The sequence below is a fragment of the Bos mutus genome, chromosome 10, assembly GCF_027580195.1.
Source record: "Bos mutus isolate GX-2022 chromosome 10, NWIPB_WYAK_1.1, whole genome shotgun sequence".
NCBI classification, from domain to species: domain Eukaryota; kingdom Metazoa; phylum Chordata; class Mammalia; order Artiodactyla; family Bovidae; genus Bos; species Bos mutus.
The window spans coordinates 74,218,789-74,246,390 of record NC_091626.1 but is presented as its reverse complement, the minus strand read 5'-3'; the positions used below and the strand labels follow the sequence as shown (position 1 = coordinate 74,246,390).

The following is a 27,602-nucleotide window of genomic DNA, read 5'->3' as shown; positions in this document are numbered from 1 at the left end:
TATTCTGGGAGAGCTGTAACCACTTCAGGCCAGTAGAACACCTGTTACTTTACTGGATTAGTAATTAATAGATATGGGACTTCCCTGGTGGCTCAGCAATAAAGAATCCTCCTGCCAATGCAGGAGACACAAATTCAATCCCTAGGTCAGGAAGAACCGTTTGGAGAAGGAAATGACAACCCACTCCCATAGTCTTGCCTGGGAAATCTCATGGAGAGAGGAGCCTGGTGGGCTGCAGCCCATGGGGTTGTAGAAGAGTTGGATACAACTTAGCTACTAAACAACAGTAACAATTAATAGATATAACTCTCTATTGACTAATAATTTATCTGGTTAGCTTATTTTTCCTGCAGCATAAATAATTCACCTGGCACCTTTGGATTGGTTGATTGTCATCCCTTGGCAAAAATGTAGTTGCCATTTTCTACAGTTTCTACAGTTCCAAACACAAATGTGGTAAACATTGAACTCTGCTTCCTATATGCCTATTACTGTTAATATAATATTATGGTGATCTTACAATACAGAATTAATATAGTGAAAACTGCAATGAACTAAAGTCAGAACATATTGTTCTGATATAGTTGAGAAGTGGAAGTAGAAGATGGGAAGAATTCACTAATTTTTAAGAATCCTTTCAGCCCTTAAAGTTATTTTTATTTTTAAAGAATGGAGATTTAGTATTGATGGTGGGTAAAAGCCTTTTTAATCTCGTTGATCTTTTTTAAAAATTTGAGATAGATGGGTTTTATTCCTATTATTTAATAAAACTATTATTTATATTGTCCTTAATGTTATGAGTACATTTATTTTTTAAATGCTACTTAAAGTCAGAAGCAAAACAGTTTTTTAATATCTTGCATGACAAGAGATTTTTATACTTCAGATGTGGAGGCTTTGATAATTATGTAAATGCTGAGTGATGCAGAATGTTCTAGGAAGCATATTTTTTAAATTACTTCCAAAAATCATGAGTCATTTGTTGTGTCAATAGATTACCTGCATTTTTCTTTCCTGACACCTATTCCTAAATTCAGAATAGCTACACTGTAGTAGCCTTTCCCTGTTTTTCATTTGCTGAATCCTGTCCAGCTCTGCCACCCCATGGGCTGCAGCACACCAAGCTTCTCTGTCCTTCACTATCTCCCAGAGTTTGCTTGTCCTAAATAATAGTTATTTTTGTGGTATGCTAAATATATACTATGCACAGTATGATATATTTTATATCCTAATGTTACTTTGTAGGTAAAAATTAATGACATAAATTGACATCTACTTCAGAATTAGTTGGCATTTTGTTTTTGTACCAAGTTGGTATGGTGTGTAACCTCAATATTTATATAACTTTCAGGTGGAACACATTTTTGCATAAGTACTTGTATGAGTCAAAGAGCTAGTTCATTATCCTTACTGTTTCCTCAGTGTATTTAAAAACTCATTTTAAAAACTTCTTTTTCTTAAAAAAAAACACAAACTTTCTGTGTGTTTTGGGACCCTGTAAAAAATAGATGCTGTTTGTAAACAAGTGGTATAGATGAGTATAGATCATGTTGAAATTTTTCTAGCAGATAGTTGGAAAAGAACTTAGGGAAGTTTTGAAAAAGAGTTAACAGCATTTTCATCTATTAAAAATTAATTTAGTGACAGTTTTCATGTAATAAGACTATGGCACCACACTCAGGTTTTTATGTCCTTCCCTTTTTTGACAATTGCAATTGAGCAGTTTTCCAAAATATTTATGTCTTTTCCACTGTTTATGAATTAATATGTTATTTTATGAATTAATATAAATTAACTTATGAAGTAATAAATTAAGTAAATATGTTGCAGTAATCTATAATACCAATTTTAACTTCTTGAATTCCAGAACTTAATTATGAATTTTATTATTATTATTACAAAATGGTTTTTGTGACAGTTTGTAAAGTACAAGTGCTAACACACTTTGCCTGTAAGCAAGCAGGACATTATTTTGTTTTATTTGTCATTTATTGCAGAATTAACAAAACTTACTATCAGATATGATTTTTTCAGTGATATGCTGGTAAAAGTTTAACAATAAGCTTTTGGTGGGGGAGTTGGTAGAGAGAGGCAGTTTATAGCTTAACATCAATATGAGATATAATAGAATCAATATAACATCACATCACTGCATATGGAGTTGGGAAGAAGTGATTAGTAAGTACTATACCAGTATTTTTTCTTTTATTACCTGTGCTTTTGGTGTTATATCCAAGAAAATGTTGCCAAATCCAATGTCATGGAGTTTTTGTCCTATGTTTTCTTCTAAGAGTTCTGTTGTTTTAGGTCTTCTTTAGGTCCTTGATCCATTATGAGTTAATTTTTACATGTGGTGTTAGATAAGGATGAAACTTCATTCTTCTGCATGTGGATATCCAGTTTCCTAGGACCATTTGTTGAAAAGACTTTTACTTTCTTCCATTGAACAGTCTCGTCATTGTTGTCAGATATTTTGATGTGGTTTCCTTTTTGTTGGTTATTTTTGTCTTGAAAAGATGTTCAGTTCAGTTCAGTCACTCAGTTGTGTCCAACTCTTTGTGACCCCATGAACTGCAGCACGCCAGGGTCCATCACCAACTGCCAGAGCTTGCTCAAACTCAGGTCCATCAAGTCGGTGATGCCATCCAACCATCTCATCTTCTGTCATCTCCTTCTCCTCCTGCCTTCAATATTTCCCAGCATCAAGGTCTTTTCCAGTGAGTCAGTTCTTCACATCAGGTGGCCAAAGTATTGGAACATCAGCTTCAGCATCAGTCCTTCCAGTGAACATTCAGGACTGCCTTTAGGATTGACTGGTTTGATCTCCTTGCAGTACAAGGGACTCTCAAGAGTCTTCTCTGACACCACAGTTCAAAAGCATCAGTTCTTTGGTGCTCAGCTTTCTTTATAGTCAGACTCTCACATCCATACATGACTACTGGGAAAAACCATAGCTTTGACTGCATGGACCTTTGTCAGCAAAGTAATGTCTCTGGTTTTTAATATGCTGTCTAGGTTGGTCATAGCTTTTCTTCCAAGGAGCAGGTGTCTTTTAATTTCATGGCTGCAGTCACCATCTGCAGTGATTTTGGAGCCCCCCAAAATAAAGTCTGTCACTGTTTCCATTGTTTCCCCATCTATTTGCCATGAAGTGATGGGACTGGATGCCACGATCTTAGTTTTTTGAATGTTGAGTTTTAAGCCAAGTTTTCACTCTTCTCATTCACTTTCATCTTCACTTTCTGCCATAAGGGTGCTGTCATCAGTGTATCTGAGGTTATTGATATTTCTCCCAGAACTCTTGATTCCAGCTTGTGCTTCATCCAGCCCAGCGTTTCACATTATGTACTTTGCATATAAGTTAAATAAGCAGGGTGACTATATACAGCCTTGGCATACTCCTTTCCCAATTTGGAACCAGTCTGTTGTTCCATGTCCATTTCTAACTTGTTGCTTCTTGATCTGCCTACACATTTCTCAGGAGGGCAGGTAAGGTGGTCTGGTATTCCTGTCTCTTGAAAAATTTTCCATAGTTTGTTGTGATCTACACAGTCAGAGGCTTTGGTGTAATCAGTAAAGCAGATGTAGATATTTTTCTGGAATTCTCTTGCTTTCTTCTATGACTCAACGGATATTGGCAGTTTGCTCTCCTAAATTTTGTTAAGTGCTATTTCTGCTTTTTCAGATGAGATCGTGTGGATTTTTTCCTTGCATTCTGTTCATGTAGGATATTACTTTGATCAGTTTTTATGTGTTTATAACTGTCCTTGCATTTCGAGAATAAATCCAGTTTGGTCATAGTATGTATCGTCCTTCTAATGTACTGCTGAGTTTGGTTTGCAAATGTTGAGGATTTTTACATTAAGGATTTTTGCGTCCTTCATATTCATAAAGGATGTTGTTACATAGTTAGTTGTCTTGTAGTGTCTTTGTTATCAGGATAATGCTGTCCTCATAGAATGAATTAGGAAGATTTTACTCTAGTCTTTTGATAAAGTTTGAGGTGCTGGTATTAGTTCTTTAAATGTTTGATATAATTCACCAGTGAAGCCATTAGGCCCAGGGTTTTTCTTTGTCACGAGATGTTTGATTATTGATTCAGTCTACTTACTAATTATGTATTTATTAAGATTTTCTTTTTGTTTCTTACTTGATCTGTCTTGTTTTTCTAGTAATTTGTCCATTAAATCTAGGTTATTTGATTTGTTGGTGTACAGTTGTTCACAGTACTCTCTCATAATTCTTTTTATTTCTGTAGAATTGGCGTAATAATGTCTCCATTTTGATTCTGATTTCTCTTTTTCTTCTTAGTCCTTCTAGCTCAAGATTTGTTCATTATTAAAATCATTTTGAAGAGCCAACTTTTGGTTTCATTGATTTTTCTCTATTATTTTTCTGGTCTCTACTTTGTCTCTCCTCTGATCTTCATTATTTCCTTTATTCTTTTTGCTAGGTTTGGGTTTAGTTTGTTCCTTAAATTTTAAAGTTATATTGTTGATTTAAGATTTTTCCTTTTTTTTTTTTAATGCAAGTGTTTATACTTATACATTTTCCCCTTAGTACTGCTTTCTTTGTTTCCTTTAAGTTTTGGTATGTTGTATCATTGTTTTCATCCTCTTTAAGTGTCTTACAACTTCCCTTATGGTTTCTTCTTTGATAAGTTGGTTGTTTAATTCCCAGAATATTTTGAATTTTCCAATTTTCCTTTTGTTATTGATTTTTAACTTTATCTTAATTTGGTCAGAAATACTTTGTATGATATCCATATTCTTTAATATAGTGAGATTAATTTGTGGCCTAACATATGGTATATCCTGAAAAATGTCCCTTGTGCATTTCAGAAAAACGTGTGTTCTGTTACTGAATAGAGTGTTTCGTATGTCTGTTTGGTCTAGTTGATTACTGTGTTAAATTCTCTATTTCTTGAAGGATAAGGTCCTTTCTACTCACCTTGGCTTTTGTAATTTGTATGCAGGCTGTGCCAGGAACATGTGCACAGCTGTCTGCCCTATGGCTGGAAATGGGTATGAGGGTTGGTGCTGCTACTAAGCTAATAGCTGAAATTGACCAAAATTAACTGCAGTTTACTGTCCATGTCTTTTCCTGAAAATTACAAGCTTTCAGCAGACTCTAAGGTTCCAACATAGTTACATCCGATAGATATTGCCAGCCAGTTTTGTCTAGGTAGGGAGATAGATACCTGGGGCTTCTTAAGAACTCTGCCATCTTTCCAGAATCTTCTTTAATCCCATATTAATTTCTGAATCAAGTGACTTTGTGAGTAGATTAAGTAACAAGACCTCACATTAATGGAGGGATGCTTTTATTAAAATATAACAGCCCTTTTCTCAACTAACTTTGTATTTAAGAGTTATGTTAAATTCATTTGATACATGTATAGTAATTTTTGGCATTTAACTTTTGGCAGGTGGTTTTGGAATGTATGCTTAAAAAAGACCTTATTTACAATAAGGTCACTCCAACATTTCACCACTGGAAGATTGATGACAAGAAATTTGGCCTTACCTTTCAAAGTCCTGCTGATGCTAGGGCTTTTGATAGAGGCATTCGGAGAGCTATAGAGGATATTTCTCAAGGTAGGTTGTTTTGACTGTTTCCTTAATTTATTAGTTACATATAGTAGAAGTGACTTCAAGGGCTCAAAAAGAGAGGAGCAGTCAGAACTTTCAAAATCCTGCATGTGTGTGTTACTCATATCCTTGTTTTGGTAATTATAAGCAGAAAATGTATAATAATTAAATATATGTTGACTCTAGTTAATCTATGACAAAACCTTTCTTAAGTCTTTACCTGATTTCATTAATAAGGATTGGCAGAGACTGCAACCTATCCCTTTGTGTATCTTACCAGTCTGTTAGATCATAAACTCTAAAGCTTGCAAGTTTAAAAGGGAGGAAGAATATTTACATGTAAGACTGGGTTTTGCTTAATTAAACAAAATGAAATCACTTCAAAAGTCATTTCTTTCCCCCAAAGAAGTCATAACTAAGATTTAATTTGTTTTTTTAATTAAGAAAGAAAATATATCTGTTAGTAGAAATAACCTTCTTATACAAAGCAACTGAATGAAAACGTGTTGACAGCATGTGACTTGTACATTTTGAAGATGGGACTTTAGTAAAAAAATTAGAAAACGTGAACTAATTATGAGACAAGCCAGAAGCAAGAACATCAAAAAACTTAGCACAAATATGTATTGTTAGTGAGTGAAGCTGTAGTTAAATAATGTTTTAGCTACTTTAGAAGACTAGAATTTGGAAAACAATTTTTGATTTTTTATTCAGAAAAAAATTCCATGAAATGATGGCAGTCATTTTATTCTTAGTACAAGAACCCATAAATTCTCCCTATATCAGTGTTCTTATTGTTGGCTGAACATGTGAATCAACCTGGGAGGCTTTTGAAAAATAGAATAACTGGTCCTCACTCCAGACCACTTGAATCCAACTACTTGGGGAATAGAGCTGAGGCATTCCTTTTTTCTTTAACGTTTCTGTGCATTTCAAATGTGATGAGAAATTATCAACTTATATATCATGAATTTAGGCAGGAGGTGGGGGAGGTGAATATGAATCTTTAGATTCTCCTGTAGTGCTTATGGTTCTTAAACTATTGCAAAAAACTTAAAAATAAAAAAATATATGATGCCAAATGCCTCATCCAGCAGAGATTCTGACATTACTGGTTTGAGATTGTACTCTGGCATCAGTATTTTTTTTTTTTTTAAGTTCCCCGGTTAATTCTGATATTTAGCTAGTGTGGAAGAAGCAGTACTTTAAAAAGAAAATTGTTATCCCTGGCTGCTGGAATTTTGTGTTTTGAATTAATTTTATGCCCACACTCATACCCCCATAAGAGCATACTTCTGTCCCTAGGATCAGATAGAATGGTTTATCTTTTTTAAAAAGTAGTTAATAAGGAGAAGCTCATAAACACCTCGCCAAATAGAGTAGACGACAGTACTCAGCCTATCTCATTGTTTTTGAACTTTAAAAAAATATATACTTGGTAGCATTATTACCAGCCACTATTACAGATTTTAAAAATCACACTAAATATTTCTTACTTAGCCTTCTATGATAGTAAGAATAAACGATGCAGCCCTTTCCATAGGTCAACTTTCTCTTCAAGGGTAGCAAATAAACTCAGGATACTTTGCTCAAATAAATTCTTATTAATTTGTTGAAACTAAAGGCACTCTTGAATGTGATAAAAAGTTCTATAGAATCATTGGTGCTCAAAAGTCAATAACAACAAATGACTATTGATTATCAATAGTGGATTCAAGCTCATTTGTTTTCTTTATTACTAAAGTGACTAAAATCCTAGCTGAGGTACTGAATACTGTTTCTTAGGTCAGAGTGTTTAGAAAAATTGGATAAATCATGTGGGTATCTCCTGAAGAACAGAGGAACGTAATGCATATACTCTTCTAGCAGTTTGAGTATTTCAAAGAAATCAAGGGGAGGACTTAGTAGAGATAGTGCACTTTCACAGAATACATCTCTTTAATAAGTAACTGGAAATTTACCTGTAGAAGAGGAAAACAATCACTTTATTCTCTGTTTTTCTTAACAAAGGGGCAAGTATGAGTGGCCAACATCTGACTAGTTGCTGGGCAGTCCAGAATGATCTCTGATCAATCTTCTATAGTATCTTAGTGATACTATCAATTAGTCAGCAACTCTAAAATCTAAGACAAAAATTCTATGCTTAATCAACTTTTACTTGTTTTCTTAGGATGCCCATCATTTAAAAATGAAGCTGAAGGAACAGAAGATAATTTACAAGTAAGTAGTTTGACTTCAAAGGAATTTCAAAACCTGAAGGATGTGGTGGAAATCACTAGCCTTAATAAATAAACAATTCATATAAATTCTTAGGAAATTTTTAGATGCCATATTTGTCAGGAAATTTGTGTGTATGTATGTGTGTGTATATGTATACATATATACATTTTACATTTAGAGAGAGGTTGATTTTGTTCAGTTTTTTTTTTTTTAATGAAAAAAACTTGAAAGATTTTATTTATAATAGCATCAAAAAGTATAAAGTTCCTAGGAATAAATCTAATAAAAAACTTGAAAGAAAAAAACTTGTTAGAAAAGCCTGATTATAAAGACTGAAATTTTCACAATTAGAAGATTCAATATTGTTTAAATTGCAATTTCCCCTAAAATTGATTTGTATGCAAACCCATTCAAAATCACAAATGTTTTTGTATAGAAATTTATGATGTGATTCTAAATTTTTTTTTGTAAATTAATTAATTTATTTTAATTGGAGGCCAATTACCTGACAGTATTATAGTGGTTTTTGCCATACATTCACATGAATCAGCCATGGGTTTACGTGTGTCCCCCATCCTGAACCCCCCCTCCCACCTCCCTCCTCATCCCATCACTCAGGGTTGTCCCAGTGCACTGGCCCTGAGTGCCCTGTCTCATCAATTGCCTTGCATCGAACCTGGACTGGCAATCTGTTTCACATATGGTAATATACATGTTTCAATGCTGTTCTCTCAAATCATCCCACCCTCACCTTCTCCCACAGAGTCCAAAAGTCTATTCTTTACATCTGTGTCTCTTTTTGCTGTGAGTTTGTTCAGTTTTATAAGGAATTGGCTCATCAGACTGTGGGAGCTGGCAAGTCCAAAATCCACAGGGCAGGCAGATAGGCAGGCATCTTGGAAATTCTGGCAAGAGTTGATGTTTTGGTCTTGAGTCTGAAGGCAGTCTCAAGGCAGACTTCCTTCCTCTTTGTGGGACCTCAGTCTATAAGTCTTTTCATAATGGGTCCCTCCCACTTTATGGAGGATTATCTCCTTTACTGAGTCTACTAGATTTAGATGTTCATCACATATGAAAATTACCTTCACAATATTTAGACTGATGTTTGCCCAAACCACTTGACACCATGGCTTAGTCAAGTTTACAAATAAAATTAACCATCACAGATATCCCATTCCATACATAAGGTACTTGTATTAAAAATTCATAGAAAAATAAGTGCGAAATGTTGATAAGCTTGAACACCCTTAATCTCAGGAGGTAGTACAAATTAACATTCTTTAGTTACCAAATTGTCAAAGATTTTAAAAGTTAATTTTACCCCTCACTGGATCTTTCCATGAAGTTGACAGATTGACCCTCTGCTAGAGAAAATGTAGCTTGGTAGATTGTTTTTAGAAAGCAGTTTGGTAATACATATTTAAAAGCCATAAAAATAGAAACATTCATGCCTGTTGATCAAGTAAATGAATTTGAAAGGATAGAGATACACACAAAAATTTTATAAACAGATTTTTGAGCGTGTGTGAAATACTGATAATAAAAATTATCTAAATAGAATGGAAATGGTTGAATTAATTAAGGTATCTTTGTCATAAGACCCGTAAAAAATTTTATTATTTGTAATTTACTTGTAATATATTGAGTAGTAAAAAACATAATTATGTGGTGTTATGATCCATCATTACTCAACTAAAATGATAAATAATTTTGTTGGTTGCTTTTGGATTGTGGGATTCTGAGCTGTATGGTTTTCTTTTTAGTACTTTTAATATCCTAAAGTACTAGTACTTTTAGAATAATAGAGAAAAAAACCAAATTTATATGTATACCTTATATAAATTTTCATATTATTATAAACATAGAAATCACCTAAAGATGTGGCAGACTGTTTTATGTACATTTACAATCAGAAAATAAAAATGGTTTTCATTTTGAAAATGTGAGAAGTATAGCAAAGTTCAAAAAATAAAACATAAATATGCTGTCTTCCATGATAACCATCATACATATTTTTAAATGTAGCCTTTGAGTGTTTTTCTGTACAAGTCAATAGGTATGCATGTGTTACCATATCATTGTACTATAGATTTTTTCCGAAACTTCACTTAAATAGGGAATATTTTTATGTGCCCTTAGTGTTTCAAGTTTACGATTTTCAATCTTTTTGTGTCTGTAATTTGCTTTCAGTGGATGTATCCTAACATATTTATTATACATTTAAGAGTTCTTATTTGTGTTGTAATATATGAATCTATTTATTTTATTGACCACTAGTTATTATTTTATAGTGAATTTCAGTTAATTAGGTGTAAGTAATAAAATACAAAATAAATATTTTTTTAGTTAATTATTTTCCAAAGTTCTATTTTGTTCTGGTATCAACGAAAATAATGCTGGACTGGATGAATCACAACCTGTATGCAGGACAATTTAGAACCAGACATGAAACAACAGACTGGTTCAAAATGGGGAAAAGGAGTACATCATTCCAAATGCCAGGCTGGATGAATCACAAGCTGGAATCTAGATTGCCAGTAGAAATATCTGCAACCTCAGATGTGCAGATGATACCAATTAATGGCAGAAAGTGAAGAGGAACTAAAGAGCCTCTTGATGGAGGTGAAAGAGGAGAATGAAAAAGCTGGCTTAAAACTCAGCATTCAAAAAAGTAAGATCATGGCATCCAGTCCTATCACTTCATGGCAAATAGATGGGGAAAACGTGAAAAACCGTGTCAGATTTCATTTTCTTACAATCCAAAATCAATGTGAACAATGACTGCAGCCATGAAATTAAAAGATAGTTGCTCCTTGAAAGAAAAGCTATGACCAACTTAGCAGAGACATCAGTTTGCTGATAAAGGTCTGTATAGTCAAAGCTGTGGTTTTTCCAGTAGTCATGTATGGATGTTAGAGTTGAAACATAAAGAAGGGTGAGTGCTGAAGAATTGGTGCTTTGGAACTGTGGTGCTAGAGAAGATTCTTGAGAGTCTCTTGGATGGAACAGAGATCAAATCAGTCAATCCTAAAGGAAATCAGTCTGAATATTCATTGGAAAGACTGAAGCTGAAGCTCCAATACTTTGGCCACCTGATGCGAAGAACTGACTCATTGGAGAAGACCCTGATGCTGGGAAAAATTGAGGGCAAGAGGAGAAGGGGATGAAGAAGGGGATGACAGAGGATGATATGGTTGGATGGCATCACTGACTCAATGAACGTGAGTTTACGCAGACTTGGAGACAGTGATGGTTAGAGAAGCCTGGTGTGCGGTAGTTCATGGGGTCACAAAGAATCGGACACAACTTAGCAACTGAACAACAATCACAGCAATCAAAGAAAATATGGGGTTGGAAATGGAAAAGCGTTTTCGGAATTGCTCCCTATGAAGAGAGTGAATTTCTTTAAAATTCATCTATTAAAAGAGTTTTTTAACATTCTGCTTTGGTTTTGCTTCATTTCTACATATAACATTGTATAGAGGAATAACTTCTGCAGGATTTGTTTGCAAACTTTGTACATATCACAGTCAATGGTTTTGTAAAAACGATTGTCTTCTTTTCATAATCTTATTTCCTTCTAGTGCCATATATGTCAAGTCTTTGGTATGGAGTAGTAAAATGGGCAAGATATGAATGAGGAATAATAAATTTATCGCAAGAGGCAAAAAAAAATAAATAAAAATTTAGAAATAGAAGGGGATCCAGGGGATCTTCCTGACCCAGCTTTCGAACCCGGGTCTCCCACATTTGTAGGCAGACACTTTACCCTCTGAGCCACCACAGAAGCCCAGAAATAGAAAGGAGGAGCCCAGTGAAGAGAATTACTGTATAACCAAAGCAAGAAGAGTAGTTACTCTGTTGCTGGCTTCTTGGAATCTGTGCTTCATAGTAGAGTCTCTCTATTGCCCCCAGTCCAGCAGGTTACACAAGCACCCCTGAAACAGTTATTTATATTTTATCTTCATTAGACACTTAAGCACTTGCTTGGTTTTTATTTTCATAATAAAGTAGAAAATGTGCATTGTCACTAGAGACTCTAAAATAGGCTTCCACTTAAATGTAATTTTACAAAGAGCAATTTTTATGTCAAATTTTAATTCTTGGTTTTTACTTACTGTGATGTTTTTAAAATAGGTTCTTAAATTATGTTCCTTTTGATGGGATCTGAATCTTGTCCCTTTGAGAAGGTGCTATACTTAGTGGGTTGTTACTGAACAAAAAGCATATGGTAGGAATGACAAGAGTATGACTTCCAAAGGTAGGCCATAGGAGATATTGCAGCTTCTTTCTGGCTCTCTCGGTTCACCATACTGGAGGATGCCAACTGTCGTGTCATGGGGACACTCAGGCAATTCTGGAGATGTTCTTGTGGTGAGGACCTGAAACTCTGTGACAGTAAACATGTTCATGAGCCATCTTGAATGCAGGTCATTCACCCCCAAAGGAGACTTCCAATGACTGCAGTCAGCTAATGTCTTAACTGTAACTTCTGTAGGGAATGTGAGTCAGAACCACCTTGTTAAACTGTTCCTGAATTCATAACCTAGAGAAACTAAAATAATAAATGTCATTTTAAGCCTTTAGGTTTGGGGATAATTTATTCCTGATACAGATTTTGCTACCTGTAATGGGATGTTGCCATAACAAGCACTTTAAAATGTGGCATATAATTTGAACTTGGGGACAGTAGTTAGAAGCTTAATGTTAAGCCTTTGAAGAGACTGCCAATGACGACTGAAGTGAAAATGAAGAAAACCATATTGGAAACTAAGAAAGGAAATCACTGTTATATAGTAGCAGAAAGTGGAGCAATATTGTCACCTATACTGATACGTGAAATAGATAATGTTCTGCTTCTGCTTATTGATAAAACAGAAGTTGGCAGAAACAGGCTCAGGAAGGACTCCTAAGCAAACAAATAAAAAAAGAAGCAGGACTTGCTGGTTTTGAAAAATCTCATCCTCTCAATATGTTGAACTATGCTAAAATTAGGACTTGGCTTCCAGGCAGAGGTAAGTCTAAGGCACTCAGATAAGTTTGTCTTAAGATGAAGCCAGTGTTTTGACTATAACATCCTTTGTTAATATCTTTTCTATATAATCAGAAAGATGTAAGGTGAGCCTCAGAGAACCTTTAATTAAAGTAAGAGGGCTTACAAACAGATTAAAGGTATTCTTAGCAGAAATTTGAAGTAGAAAAGAGTTTAAGTCAGATTTATGACTACGCTTTTTATCTAACAGAGTGAAGCTTGGTAAGATTGACAAGAGACTTACAAAGTTTTCAAAAGAGTTAATTAGCAAAAATATCACCAACCTAAGGCGTGACCCCTTAGATCCCCCAAATTCCACTGGCACAAAGCAGGTTTAAAAATGTTGTACATGTAAAATTTGACTACCTTTCATAAAATGGAAAGATAACTCAGACATAGAACCAAAATCTCAAAGGGCAGAGCCAACAGCTTTGGAGAATTATTCCCATATTCAAGGAACTTCTAACATATTCCCACCTTGATTATAGAATTACTTTGGATCAGCGACTCTCCCATTTTCTCCTACTTTGAACCAGAAGGTTTTATAGCAGTTATCCTCTACCTGCCCTGCCATTGTATTTTGGTTGTATGTGGAGCAGATCATTTCTCTCTTTAGTTCACAGGTCCTCAGAATGAGAGAGAGGAAATGTACTTATTCCTGTTAGTGAACAGCTAAGTTGCTCCCAAATTTCTCACTTAAAGAAGCTATCAGATAGTAAATGTTCTTTGTGGTAATTTATTATGCAGCCATAGCTAGCCAATATCTAAGCAGAAAAGGAAGATGATTAGAATGAAAGCTAATATTTATAGTCATGTTCATTTTATCTTACTCCCATTCTGAACTTCTTTAGATATACATCTCCCTTAGGCTAAATCCCATCTTTCAAAAGAAGATTGTATTACATCTTGGTTTAATAGTGCTTTTATAACTAAAAGGATGTTTGGGTAGGAAAAAAATCAGTTCTTATTAGTTTAAAAAAATTCTGAGCCTGATGATGTATATGTGATATATTAACTTTAATTTGAAGGATACTGAGAGGCTAGTGAAATGTGACATTTTTGAAAAGAATCAACTTCCAGAATTAAACTGACAAAAGTCTTAAGTTTACCGTAGTGCCAGTTCTCAAGTACCTCATTCTTATTTTGCAGTGTATTGGAAGTTATAAAGTGTTCTAATTAAGTTAGCCACCTTATTAGGAATAAAGTTTCATAATTCACCAATGGACTTGACATACATAACATTTTGAATTTTAGTGCAGGTTAACTGTAGTTTATCATAGTGGTTATGTTGCTGCTGCTGCTGCTGCTAAGGCACTTCAGTCATGTCCGACTTTGTGTGACCCCACAGACGGCAGCCCACCAGGCTCCGCCCTCCCTGGGATTCTCCAGGCAAGAACACTGGAGTGGGTTGCCATTTCCTTCTCCAATGCATGAAAAGTGAAGTCGCTCAGTTGTGTCTGACTCTATGTGACCCCATAGACAGCAGCCTACCAGGCTCCTCTGTCCATGGGATTTTCCAGGCAAGAGTACTGGAATGGGGTGCCATTGCCTTCTCCGGTGGTTATGTTAGGTTTACTTTATTAGTAATTATTTGCAAAGGTAACTAAAATGGCGTTAAAAGAATAACCCACTATCTTTTTAACCCCAAGAAAATAACTGTTATAGTTACATCATAAATGTTTTTAAGACTTGAAATATCAGTGGAATCCTCTCCATTTTGAATATTTATTAATTTGCTCTATAAAGATTTGAATAGCTGTTTTGTTCTAATAACTACACTAAACATTTGATTATTTACAGTAGACAACTTTGAGCTTTCAGCAGTTATCTTCATCAGTATCAAAAATCACTGGAAAGGTATTTACCTTTCTCTTTCATATATGTCTTTGAAGGATGTCATAACATCATTATTTGGATTTAAAATCATATCTTGCCCATCTTTTATCCCTAATGTTTAGTACAGTGTTGACCATATACCTGGCTGGTACTTAGGAAAAGTTTATTGAAGAAAAATCTTCAAAACTAAGGTGTTTTTAGAAAAACGAAAAACCCCAAGTAGTAATAAGGTATGAGTGTTCTTTCTTTTCATTTGGTTTCTTTCACTATTTTAATAAGCCACTTAAGATGGGGTTTTTTGTTTGTTTTCAAATGCTAGCTTATATTTGCTTTAAGATTATTTTAAATTGTTTTTCCAACCAGAGTTATTAGTTGTAACAGCTCTTACTGTTCAGACATGCTAGGTTTGTAACAATCCATAAAACTTGCCTCACGACTGGTTGTGATTATAAGAACAAGATCTCAGATTCCATGCTTTGGGCAGAAGAAGGACACCTAATTGATCTGAAGTGAGACCATATCATATTATCTCTTAACCACTGAGAAATACTTGACTAACTTATCCTTTTTTAGAATTAAGTAGTGTCATTTTTCAGCCAGATGATTAAAAGGATTCTAATGTACCTTTATTTTTTAAAGTCATTTGCTTTAGTTAAGGAGCATATGAATTGTTCATACATTCATTTTCAAAGGTGGTAGGTAGCACTTTAACATGGGTCATTAAGTACTATCTTATAGTTCAGTTCCTGTAACCTTTGTATATTTTAGACTGAGTTTTATTTGATTACTAACAAGGGAGAAAAACTGTATATAATCTTTTTGCATAATGTTTGTCATTGAATTTTTTTCTTGACTCTTAAACTTCATGTAGACTCTTTGGATAGTTAGAAAACTACAAAGAAGAAATCAGGAATCATTTATCCCTACCCCAGAGGTAATTGCTGTTTTAAAGATTTTGGGTACTTCTGCCTCAGTTTTTCTGTTGTATTCAAATACCAAGTAGGGAAAACCACTAGACCATTCAGGTATGACATAAATCAAATCTGTTACAATTATACAGTGGAAGTGACAAATAGATTCAAGGGATTAAATCTGATAGACAGAGTGCCTGAAGAACTATGGATGGAGTATAGGAGGCAGTGATCAAGACCATCCCCAAGAAAACAAAAGGCAAAAAGGCAAAATAGTTGTCTGAGGAGGCCTTAGAAATAGCTGAAAAAAGAAGAGAAGCTGAAGGCAAAGGAGAGAAGGAAAGATATACCCGTTTGAATGCAGAGTTGCAAAGAACAGCAAGGAGAGATAAGAAAGCCTTCCTTAGCGATCAATGCAAGGGAATAGAGGAAACCAATAGAATGGGAAAGACTAGAGGTCTCTTCAAGAAAATTAGAGATACCAAGGGAACATTTTACGTAAAGGTAGGTACAATAAAGGATAGAAATGGTATGGACCTGACCAAAGCAGAAGATATTAAGAAGAGATGCAAGAATACACAGAAGAACTGTACAAAAAGAATTTCAGGACCCAGATAACCACGATAGTGTGATCACTCACCTAGAGCCAGACATCCTGGAATGCAAAGTCAGGTGGGCCTTAGGAAACATCACTATGAATAAAGCTAGTGGAGGTGATGGAATTCCAGTTGAGCTATTTCAAATCCTCAAAGATGATGCTGTGAAGGTGCTGCACTCAATATGCCAGCAAGTTTGGAAAAACTGAGCAGTGACCACAGGACTGGAAAGGCCAGTTTTCATTCCAATCCCAAAGAAAGGGAATTCCAAAGAATGTTCAAACTACCGCACAATTGCACTAATCTCACACACTAGCAAAGTAGTGCTCAAAATTCTCCCAGCAAGGCTTCAACAGTATGTGACCGTGAACTTCCAGATGTTCAAGCTGGACTTAGAAAAGGCAGAGGAACCAGAGATCAAAGTGCCAACATCCATTGGATCATAGAAAAAGGAAGAGAATTCTAGAAAAACATCTGCTTCATTGACTACACCAAAGCCTTTGACTGTGTGGACACCAAACTGGAAAAATTCTGAAAGAGATGGGAATACCAGACCACCTTACCTGCCTTCTGAGAAATCTGTGTGCAGGGTAAGAAGCAACAGTTAAAACTGGACATGAAACAATGAACTGGTTCCAAATTGGGAAAGGAGTATGTCAAGGCTGTATATTGTCGTCCTACTTATTTAACTTATATGCAGAGTGAAGTGAAGTGAAAGTCACTCACTTGTGTCTGAATCTTTGCGACCCCTTGGACTATACAGTCCATGGAATTCTCTAGGCCAGAATACTGGAGTGGTAGCCTCCAAGGGATCTTCCCTATCCAGGGATTGAATCTAGGTCTCCTGCATTGCAGGCAGATTCTTTATCAGCTGAGCCACAGAGTACATCATGTGAAATGTTAGGCTGGATGAATCACAAGCTGGAATCAATATTTCCGGAAGAAATATCGATACCCTTAGTTATGCAGATGAGACCACCCTTATGGCAGAATGTGAAGAAGAACTAAAGAGCCTCTTGATGAAGGTGCAAGAGGAGAGTGAAAACGCTGGCTTAAAACTCAACTTGAGAAAACTAAGATCATGGCATCCAGTCCCATCACTGCCTGGCAAATAGATGGGGAAACAATGGAAACAGTGACAGACTATTTTCTTGGGCTCCAAAATCACCCTGGATGGTGACTGCAGCCATGAAATTAAAAGACACTTGCTCCTCGGAAGAAAAGCTATGAGAAACCTAGACAGCGTATTAAAAAGCAGAAACATTACCAACAAAGGCCTGTCTAGTGAAAGCTGTTTTTTCCAGTTCAAGTATGGATGTGAGAGTTGGACCATAAAGAAAACTGAGTGCCAAAGAATTTATGCTTTTGAACTGTGGTGTTGGAGAAGACTCTTGAGAGTCCCTTGGACTGCAAGGAGATCAAACCAGTCAATCCTAAAGGAAATCAGTCCTGAATGTTCATTGGAAGGACTGATGCTGTAACTGAAGCTACCTGATGTGAAGAACTGACTCATTGGACAATATCCTTTAGCTGGGAAACTTTGAAGACAGGAGGAAAAGGGGACAGCAGAGAATGAGATGGTAGGATGGCATCATTAACTTGATGGACATGAGTTTGAGCAAGCTCTAGGAGGTGGTTATGGACAGGGAAGCCTGGTATTCTGCAGTCCTTGGGGTCGCAAAGAGTCAGACACGACTGAGTGACTGAACTGAACTAACTGAAAATCATCATTAGAATCGATTTCTTCTCCATTTTGATTGTGTCCTTGATCGGATTTTTGTTTGTATTGGTAACAGTAGAGATTGTGGTGATTGAAATTTAGTAAAAAGTCATAGAATTTGAACCCACACAGTCTGATTTGAGAGACCTTGAATTTAGCCATTATATTATGTAACTACGACTGATCTGATCTGATACTACGGTTTATTTAACCATTCATGTTTCTTTGAACATTTACTTAGTTTCCATGGTCATATACATTAATTTTTGTTGGTATTTCTGAATGTGACCTTAGGATAAAATCCTAGAAATATATTCACCAGTTAAAGGATTGTCTAAAAATTTTTAGTTTGTAGGAACTATGCAACTACAGCCTGCCTATTAACTAAGAAACAGATTTACAGACAATAAACAATCCCTGAACACCTAATACCACTTTTAAGCCAAACCTAACTTTTTGCGTACACCTATGGCTGATTCATGTTGATGTTTGACAGGAAACAACAAAGTTCTGTAAAGCAATTACCTTCAATTAAAAAATAGACAAATTTTTTTAAAAAATAAAAAGAAAACATAGGTTAGTATTTCAGTTGATTAATCTAGATTGAAGAACTTGTTTTTCTTATTTTTGCTGGACATTGTATCTTGGTATTTTTCTTATATTCCTTCCATATTATTTCATCACTGATTACTGTGTTCAGATTGCCTAAGCAAAATACTGTATATGCTATTAATGTTGTAAGACAAAGCTCATAGACTTGTAAAATTAAAAATTCAAGGTTAGTTTATTCCTAAGATAATGAAAAATAATTAAAAGAAACCTAGGGAACATGAGACATTTGTGGTCAAATCTAAAATGCGTTGCTGCCACATCAAAGTATAAATAGTAATTTTGTTGGGCTTGTAGAATTACTAGTAATATATTCCCCCTTTCTCTGCTTTCTAAGTTTGCATGTGCTCAGTGCTCAATTGCTAAGTTGTGTCCTAGTCTTTGTGACCCCATGGACTATAACCAACCAGGCTTCTCTGTCTAGGAGATTTCACCAGTCAAGAATACTGGAGTGGGTTGTCATGCCCTTCTCCCGGTAATCTCTGGATCCAGTGATCGAACCCATGTCTCTTATGTCCCCTGCATTGGCAGATGGCCAACTAGCACCACCTAGGAAGCCCAAAATACAAGATTTCTTATCAAAGAACATTTCTGTTTTTTTCCATCATGCTAAAATAAACTAGTAGTATAATTATTTAAAACTTCTCTTATTAGATATGACCCAGTCACACACTCAGACCTGTGATTTGTGATATATAAGAATTAAAGTTTGGTGCAGTTGATAGACTGTAATACTCATTTAACTACCTTTCTTCACACTAGATTATTTATTGGGAACAATACATTTTATTTTATTTTTTTAATTTTATTTTATTTTTAAACTTTATGTAATTGTATTAGTTTTGCCAAATATCAAAATGAATCCACCACAGGTATACATATGTTCCCCATCCATTTTAAAAAATTTGCAGAACAATGCTATTTTCTCTGCCTCAGAATTAATTTAGGGAGACAGGACAAAAGGAGGAAAAAAGCAAAATCTGTATTTATTTTCTCTACGACTGTCTTCTAGACTTATGTTCTAATTGAGATGGAAAATAGATGGGGAAACAGTGGAAACAGTGTCAGGCTTTATTTTGGGGGCTCCAAAATCACTGCAGATGGTGACTGCAGCCATGAAATTAAAAGATGCTTACTCCTTGGAAGGAAAGTTATGACCAACCTAGATAGCATATTCAAAAGCAGAGACATTACTTTGCCAACAAAGGTTCGTCTAGTCAAGGCTATGGTTTTTCCTGTGGTCATATATGGATGTGAGAGTTGGACTGTGAAGAAGGCTGAGCGCCAAAGTATTGATGCTTTTGAACTGTGGTGTTGGAGAAGACTCTTGAGAGTCCCTTGGAGTGCAAGGAGATCTAGCCAGTCCATTCTGAAGATCAGCCCTGGGTGTTCTTTGGAAGGAATGATGCTGAAGCTGAAACTCCAGTACTTTGGCCACCTCATGCGAAGAGTTGACTCATTGGAAAAGGCTCTGATGCTGGGAGGGATTGAGGGCAGGAGGAGAAGGGGACGACAGAGGATGAGATGGCTGGATGGCATCACTGACTCGATGGACATGAGTCTGAGTGAACTACGGGAGGTGGTGATGGACAGGGAGGCCTGGCGTGCTGCGATTCATGGGGTCGCAAAGAGCGGACACAACTGAGCGACTGAACTGAACTGAACAGCTAAAATTGTTAATTTATACTGCATCCTTTTGCCTCTGCACACAAAAATTGCTATATTAATCTTAGAGAAAGAAAAAGCTAAACGATCTCTGAGCAACCATAGGAGAGTAATTACTATACAAGCCTATGAGAGTGAAGCAGGTTTCCACTGTACATTAAATATTGGCGTAGTTTACTTTTTAGATAATACAGAGGAGCCAGTGTACTAAAAGCATTGGATGTATGTTACAGCTATAGACAACTTTTTAAAAGATGAAGATTGTGCATATGTATGTACATTCTTTGTGGCATTCATATATTAAATTTTCTGCTCTTGTGGAAGATTTTCCACCACCTAATTTGAGGTTATATCCCTATTCCTGTAGTTAATTACTTCTTCTAAAGAGTTACAATCCAATTAAAAAATTCAAAAGTTAGCCAGAATACTTTTTGCCTTTTTACTCTTACGCAAATTTTTAAAAATGTTTTGGCTTTTATTAATTTTAATAACAAATAGTACAAATTTTTTTAATAAAATGACAATTTTTTTCGTATGAGTTTGGCAAAAAATTAAGTGCTTTATCTTAGGCAAGTTACATAATCTCTTTAAGCTTTAGTTTCTTTTGTGGAGTAGAGATAAAATAAGCCAACTACCTTGAAGGGTTGTTGTGAGGATTAAATGAATTAAATGAATTAAATCATGGATCAACAGACATTTAGGTGATTATAGAATATTGACTAGAGTTCCCTGTGCTATGTAGTGGTCCTTGTTGTTTATCTCTTTTATATATAGTAGTGTCTATATGTTAATCCCAAACTCTGAAAAGGAGTTTTTCTAGTAGAAAATAGAAGATAGTCTTTGTGGGCAGAGGAAATGACATGTACAAAGAATCAGAATTGTGAAATGTCAGACGGTCCTGGAGAGAAACAGGGTAGTAAATAATCTTAAACAGAAAGTGATTATAAAACCGTGGAGTAGGAGCCATGGTAAAGTGACAGACCTGTACATGCATTTGTTAGTGCTTTTGTTCATTCTCAAAGTTTCTTGTTCATGGAAAGAAAACACTAAGTTTTAGTGAGGCCTAGTTCATTATTATAGAAATTAAGTAGCATATCCACAAATAAGAAAGTTGTGATAATGCCTAGATGTAGAACATTGTTTGTGGATATGTAAATTGTTAAAAGCACCTTGGAAAATAATTTTTATTTTATAAATCAGAGCATGCATGTGTTTTATAATTCCAGCATCTCTACCTGTGGTGTAGGTACCAGAAAAATTCTTTTAAATGTGTATCATGAGGCCTGTAGAAGAATGTTCTTAGCACTGTTGTTTGAAATAGCAAAAAATTAAGTGTTTTATCTTAGTCAAGTTACATAATCTCTTTAAGTTTTAGTTTCTTCTTGTGGAGTAGAGACAAAATAATGCCAACTACCTTGAAGGGTTGTTGTGAGGATTAAATGAATTAAATCATGTAAAGTACTTGGGACGTCTGATACATAGAAAATGTTTAATATATGTTAGCTGTCAACACTACAAGTGAAAAGGAGTGAGCTATTGCTACATATGTCAACATGAATAAATTTCATGCAAAAAAAGTTGAGCAAGAAAAGCAGGTTCCATAATGTCCCAAGTAGCATGGTATCAGTCAAAATCCAGAAATATCTATAACTAAATATTGTTTAGAAATAGTATTTGTGTGGTAAAACTGTACAGAAGCGTAAGAAATTGGAAATAAACAACTACTTCAAGATAATATTTTCCTATACAGGTGGTATAGATAGGGGATGCTATTGTCGTATTGATGTTATTTGTTGTCTTGGTTATTTCTCTTTTTGAAGTTGGGTGATAACTATGCACATATTTACTTTATTACCTTTATGTTATTATATCTGTAGTCCTTTATATAAAATATTTCCTAAGGGAAATGTCAGTGGTTTGGTGTATATCCTTCCTTATACTGATAAAATTTTAAAATATCTATTTATCCATTCAACTTGACAAATAGGATCATGTCATATTAACAATTGTATACCTAGCGTTTTTTTTCATTTAGCAATTTTTGTGAGTACTGCATACAGATCTTTTTAATGGCTTTTAGAATTTATCATATATATATATATCATAAATTTTTAACCAGTCCCATGGTCATACAGCCATAGGATATTTTCTTTGTTCTTATCTTTTTTGTTAAAAAAGAGTGCTAAGATGATTATTTGTTTATGTATGTATCTGTATAAAAGTTTCTCAAAGAAGAATTGCACTCTCACCAACAGTACAAAATATTATTTCTCCATACCCTTCCCAGTATCGAGTATTATTATGTATATTTTCCATCCTTTCTAGTCTGTATAAAAAATTGGCATCATAGTTTTAAATCTTTAATTGAAGTCCACCAGGTTTTCATGTATTTATTACATTTCTTTTTCCTATGAAATAAACGAGACTTTATCTTGTATCTCAGTGCTTCTAGAGTGACAGAGCCCATTTCTATGGATTGCATAAATTGTTTATCTTATGAAAACATTCCTCAGACAGTAGTGATTCTCTGCCCTCTATTTTCCAGTGTGTATAGGGCTCCCCAACAGAGCTTAGATAATTGGATACCTTATACGGATTCTGAGTAGGAAAACCAACAAATTTTCATGCCTAAACTTTAACGAGGCAATCATTTAGAAACCTGCTAAAATAAGAGGCAAAAAAATAATGAAAGTTTGCATTAAGAGAGTAGCTAAGTGGGTATGGAGAAGAGAAAATGGATTTGAAAAACACTCAGAATTTTAGCTTGTTTTTGAAAATTATTTTATTTTATTGACCAAAAGAGATATTCTGCCTGAATCTGAAGGGTTTGAAACAAGGCTTGAACAATGTCTCAGTTTATTATTTCAAATACAGAGTGGCGGGGGTGGAGGGGGAGGGGATCTACTTAGACTGGTTCATTAGTTAATGAATTATTTGAATATTTTGATAGAATATAATTGTGTTATATTTTAAAATACTATGATTTTACATGAAAATAAAGGGAGAAAGTATATACCTATATTTTAAAAGAAACCCACCTTATAAAAAGTGAACAACTCTTGAAAATTGGAAAAGCATTCATTATCATACTCAGGAATAGAATTAGCATTCATTTTATATCCTTTAAATCTTTTATCTTTTCATGTTTAAAATATGTAAATAAAATTTTATATATGGACTTTTTAGCATTAATTCTCCACAAAGTAGATATTATTCATAAGCCTAATTTCAAATGACCACTTATTATGTTAAGTGGACATACCATAATTTACATAACCATCCCATTAATTTGGGACATTAAAATTGTTTCTTCATTTTTACTATTAAAAAATTTTCTGAGGAAAATATTTTATGTCTAAAGCTCTTTCCATTCAGTACATTTTTTTTCTTTACTAGATCGAGTAAATGTTCAAAATGTATACATGTTTTTAAAGCTTTTGATATATTTTATTAAAAGTGCTATTCAGAAATGGTTGGCCCAGATTTTACTCCTGTGTATAGAATTAGCAGTGAATGAGAATGACCATTCTCCTGTCACCACTTTTTTTTTTTTAACTTCATCAGTTTAACATACATCTAAATTTAAGCTTGCTGAAAGAGATACAGTTAAGTAGTAGAAAAATGCCCCTTTTCTGTTAGATTCTCTACAAATGTTAGTTTCTCACAATTCACAGATAGTATATCCCTTATTGTAGATTGTAGACTGTACATTGAATGTTTATTTGTTTTACCAGACTCCTGAAAGATGTTTTAGTTATTTTATTAACTGAGACACTTTGAGGTGTATAGCTGTAAATTTACTGTGTAGTATGAAATAATTCTTTAGGTAGTTTGGTAAGCATTTAATAGTTGAACTAAATCATTTATTACCCAACTATCATCCACATGTTTGTTTAATAATGAAATAATACTTTTTATATTTCCCTTTAAAAATGTATTTAATCAAAAAGAAATGTATTTACTGTTTAATGTACAGAATATAAGTATAATTAACCTTAGTCATACAGTAAAACACTGGGTCATGAAACCATTTTATATTTGTTCAGATACATATTTTTAAGTAAGTTTTATTTTACAATTGTTAAATGATTTCCATTAGATTAGAATGCAGTAAAGACGACCTGATCCAAATAGTTGTCACCATAAAAAGCATAATTATTTTATGACCATTCCTGATACTATGACTAACACTGCAGTTTGTGCTTATTTATAGTTTTTAATCTCTTTGAGTTATCTCAGCTGACCCTGAGATTTTTAATACAAATATTGTACCCACTTTATAATAAAAAGGAATTGTGATTTAGAAAAGTCAGTTGCTAAAATTTTATACCCTAGGTGGATAAGACAGGGTTTCAACCTAGGCCCTTTCTCTAAACCTTTTTGTTGTTCTCGTTGTTTTCTTCTATTCAAGTTGTTTATGATTTTTGACAATTACTTGGGTCATTTATTTTGAAAACTCTCTGGAACAAATACATTTCCTGAATTTCTTTTATTCTTCTCAACTTTTATCATGCATTTTGAAAGAATGTTTGCTGAATACCATTATCTAGCCAACTCCTTTGCAGTAACTGAGCATTGTTATAACAGGGGGCAACTATTAGGAAAATTATATAAAAATAGCAATTAACTGGGTTTGACAGTTAGTTTTCAGTAGGCAGTAGATTCTCAGATACATTTTTAAAGTTTAATTGCTTCCTGATAAAATAGCAGCTTTTAGTTTTCAGAGCATTTTCGTATATATTCTCACTAAATCCTTCCAGTAGTCCATGTAATAAAACTGTATAGGTATTATAATTATTTAATAATTGAAAAAACTGAGTTCCAGAGAAATAAAATGTCACAAAACTACTTTGTTTCAGAGCAAGGGCCATATGTGCACTTATAAATTTATCATATCTTGCCATTTAATGAGTATTATTGTTGAATTTTAAAGTAAGCCAAATTTTAATGTTTTTATTTTTATAAAATAAATTGTAAAGGTTTCTCCTTTTAAAAATATTAGCCCTGTTATGATTACTGTAAATATTTTAGAGTGAGGCAGTAGACGTATTACTGTCATTTTACTTGGTTGTCACTGTTTCTTCCCAGATAACTATATACTAATGGGAAAAATAATAGCAAGTAGTTATCTCATTTCTTAAAAGAAACAAAACCTTCTCAGGACTTTCTGTTTTCTGATATGCTAAGTTTCACTTATTCAGTATTTATTTCACAGAAATATTGTTTATGAAGTTTCAAAGCATTTCATTCATGACTCACTGATTGACATATCTCCTTTCCTAAGTCTGTATATGATTTGAATCCTTCTAAGTAATCCATAAATTAAGGCTAATAATTAATTTCCTTATTGAACAAGATCATAGACTACTATCTTCCTTCTTTGACCCCTCATATCATACAGTACAGTCTTTGGTACTGTGTAAAAAACAATTTTTAAAGAAAATTTTCAAAGTAACAATTTTACTGATTTGCATTTTCTTCCTCATAATTTCTTCACTGTGTACATATTACTTTTAGTTATAATTAACAGCTTTACTATAATCAGATACATCTCTCACATGGCATGGTTAGCCTTCTGATTCATCCTATATTGTTTTCTATAAGACGGTCCCTTTTGCTCATAAACTTGAGTTTTTTTTTTATTTTAATTCATATTCTGTTATTTTGACATGGCTTCATAATGTGTGTTTGATTTTGGGGAACCGCCATACACAGTGATGGTGCTACATATTGACCAACTTGCTGAATTCTTGTTAGTGAAGGTATTTTATTTTGTTGTTTTCATATTCTGGAAACTAATGAGTTGGGGATTGTTCCCATTAGGCAGCTGAAGAAGATACTTCCAGTTCTCTAGTGAAAGATCATCTTTTCCATCAAGATACCGTGGTTACCAGTGAGCCTTACAGAAGCTCAAGACCTTCTCCCTTTGAAGGTCTGAATGCCAGAAGTGTCTACCTACGAAGCCAAGCCAATCAGGTGAGAAAATAAATAATCTTTTCCAGCATCAGGGTCTTTTCCAATGAGTCTGACTAGAAGCCTGACTAGAAGCTTATCACTTTTGTGGATCTTGTTAAAAGAACTAGTTTTTGGTTTCATGATATTCTCCATTAATTTCCTGCTTTCAATGTAATTGATCCCTACACTAATTGTTATTGTTTCTTTTCTTTACCTTATTTTGATTGAATCTTCTTTTTCTTGTTTCCCAAGGTTCAGTTCAGTCCATTCGCTTAGTCATGTCTGACTTTTTATGACCTCATGGACTGCAGCACGCCAGGCTTCCCTCTCCATCACCAGCTCTTGGAACTTACTCAAACTAATGCCAATCAAGTCTGTGATGCCATCCAACCATCTCATCCTCTGTCGTCCCCTTCCCCTCCTGCCTTCAATCTTTCCCAGCATCAGGGTCTTTTCCAATGAGTCAGTTCTTTACATCAGGTGGCCAAAGTATTGACGTTTCAGCTTCAGCATCAGTCCTTCCAATGAATATTTAGGACTGATTTCCTTTAGGATGGACTGGTTGGAATTCCTTATAGTCCAAGGGACTCTCAAGAGTCTTCACCACCACCACAGTTCAAAAGCATCAATTCTCCAGTGCTCAGCTTTCTTTATAGTCCAGCTGTCAATCCATACATGACTACTAGAAAAACTATAGCTTTGACTGGATGGACCTTTGTGGCAAAGTAATGTCTCTGCTTTTTAATATGCTGTCTAGGTTGGTCATAGCTTTTCTTCTAAGGAGCAAGCATCTTTTAATTTCATGGCTGCAATCACCATCTGCAGTGATTTTGGAGCCCAGAAAAATAAAGTCTGTCACTGTTTCCATTGTTTCCCCATCCATTTGCCATGAAGTGATGGGACTGAATGCCATGATCTTAGTTTTCTGAATGTTGAGTTTTAAGTCATCGTTTTCACTCTCTCACTTTCATCAAGAAGCTTTTTACTTCGCTTTCTGCGATAAGGGTGGTGTCATCTGCATATCTGAGGCTATTGATATTTCTCCTGGCAATCTTGATTCCAGTTTGTGCTTCATCCAGCCCAGCATTTCTCATGATGTACTCTGCATATAAGTTAAATAAATAGGGTGACAATATACAGCCTTGACGTACTCCTTTCCCAATTTGGAACCAATCTGGTGTTCCATGTCCAGTTCTAACTGTTGCTTCTTGACCTGCAAACAGATTTCTCAGGAGACAGGTTAGGTGGTCTAGTATTCCACATCTCTTTCAGAACTTTCCACAGTTTATTGTGATCCACACAGTCAAAGGCTTCAGCATAGTCAATAAAGCAGAAGTAGATGTTTTTTTGGAACTCTCTTGCTTTTTTGATGATCCAACAGATGTTGACAGTTTGATCCCTGGTTCCTCTGCCTTTTCTAAATCCAGCTTGAACATCTGGAATTTCACAGTTCGTGTACCGTTGAAG

General features: G+C 34.6%; 1 protein-coding gene across 1 annotated transcript in view; it reads left to right on the top strand.

Moving 5' to 3' along the window:
- Nucleotides 1-27,602, top strand: part of SPRED1 (sprouty related EVH1 domain containing 1) — a 119,867-nt gene that overhangs the window by 80,408 nt on the left and 11,857 nt on the right. The window contains exons 3-5 of the mRNA XM_005888927.3: nt 5,429-5,597; nt 7,762-7,811; nt 26,004-26,156. Coding sequence (XP_005888989.1) covers nt 5,429-5,597; nt 7,762-7,811; nt 26,004-26,156 — 372 coding nt within the window. The remainder of the gene's footprint in view (nt 1-5,428; nt 5,598-7,761; nt 7,812-26,003; nt 26,157-27,602) is intronic.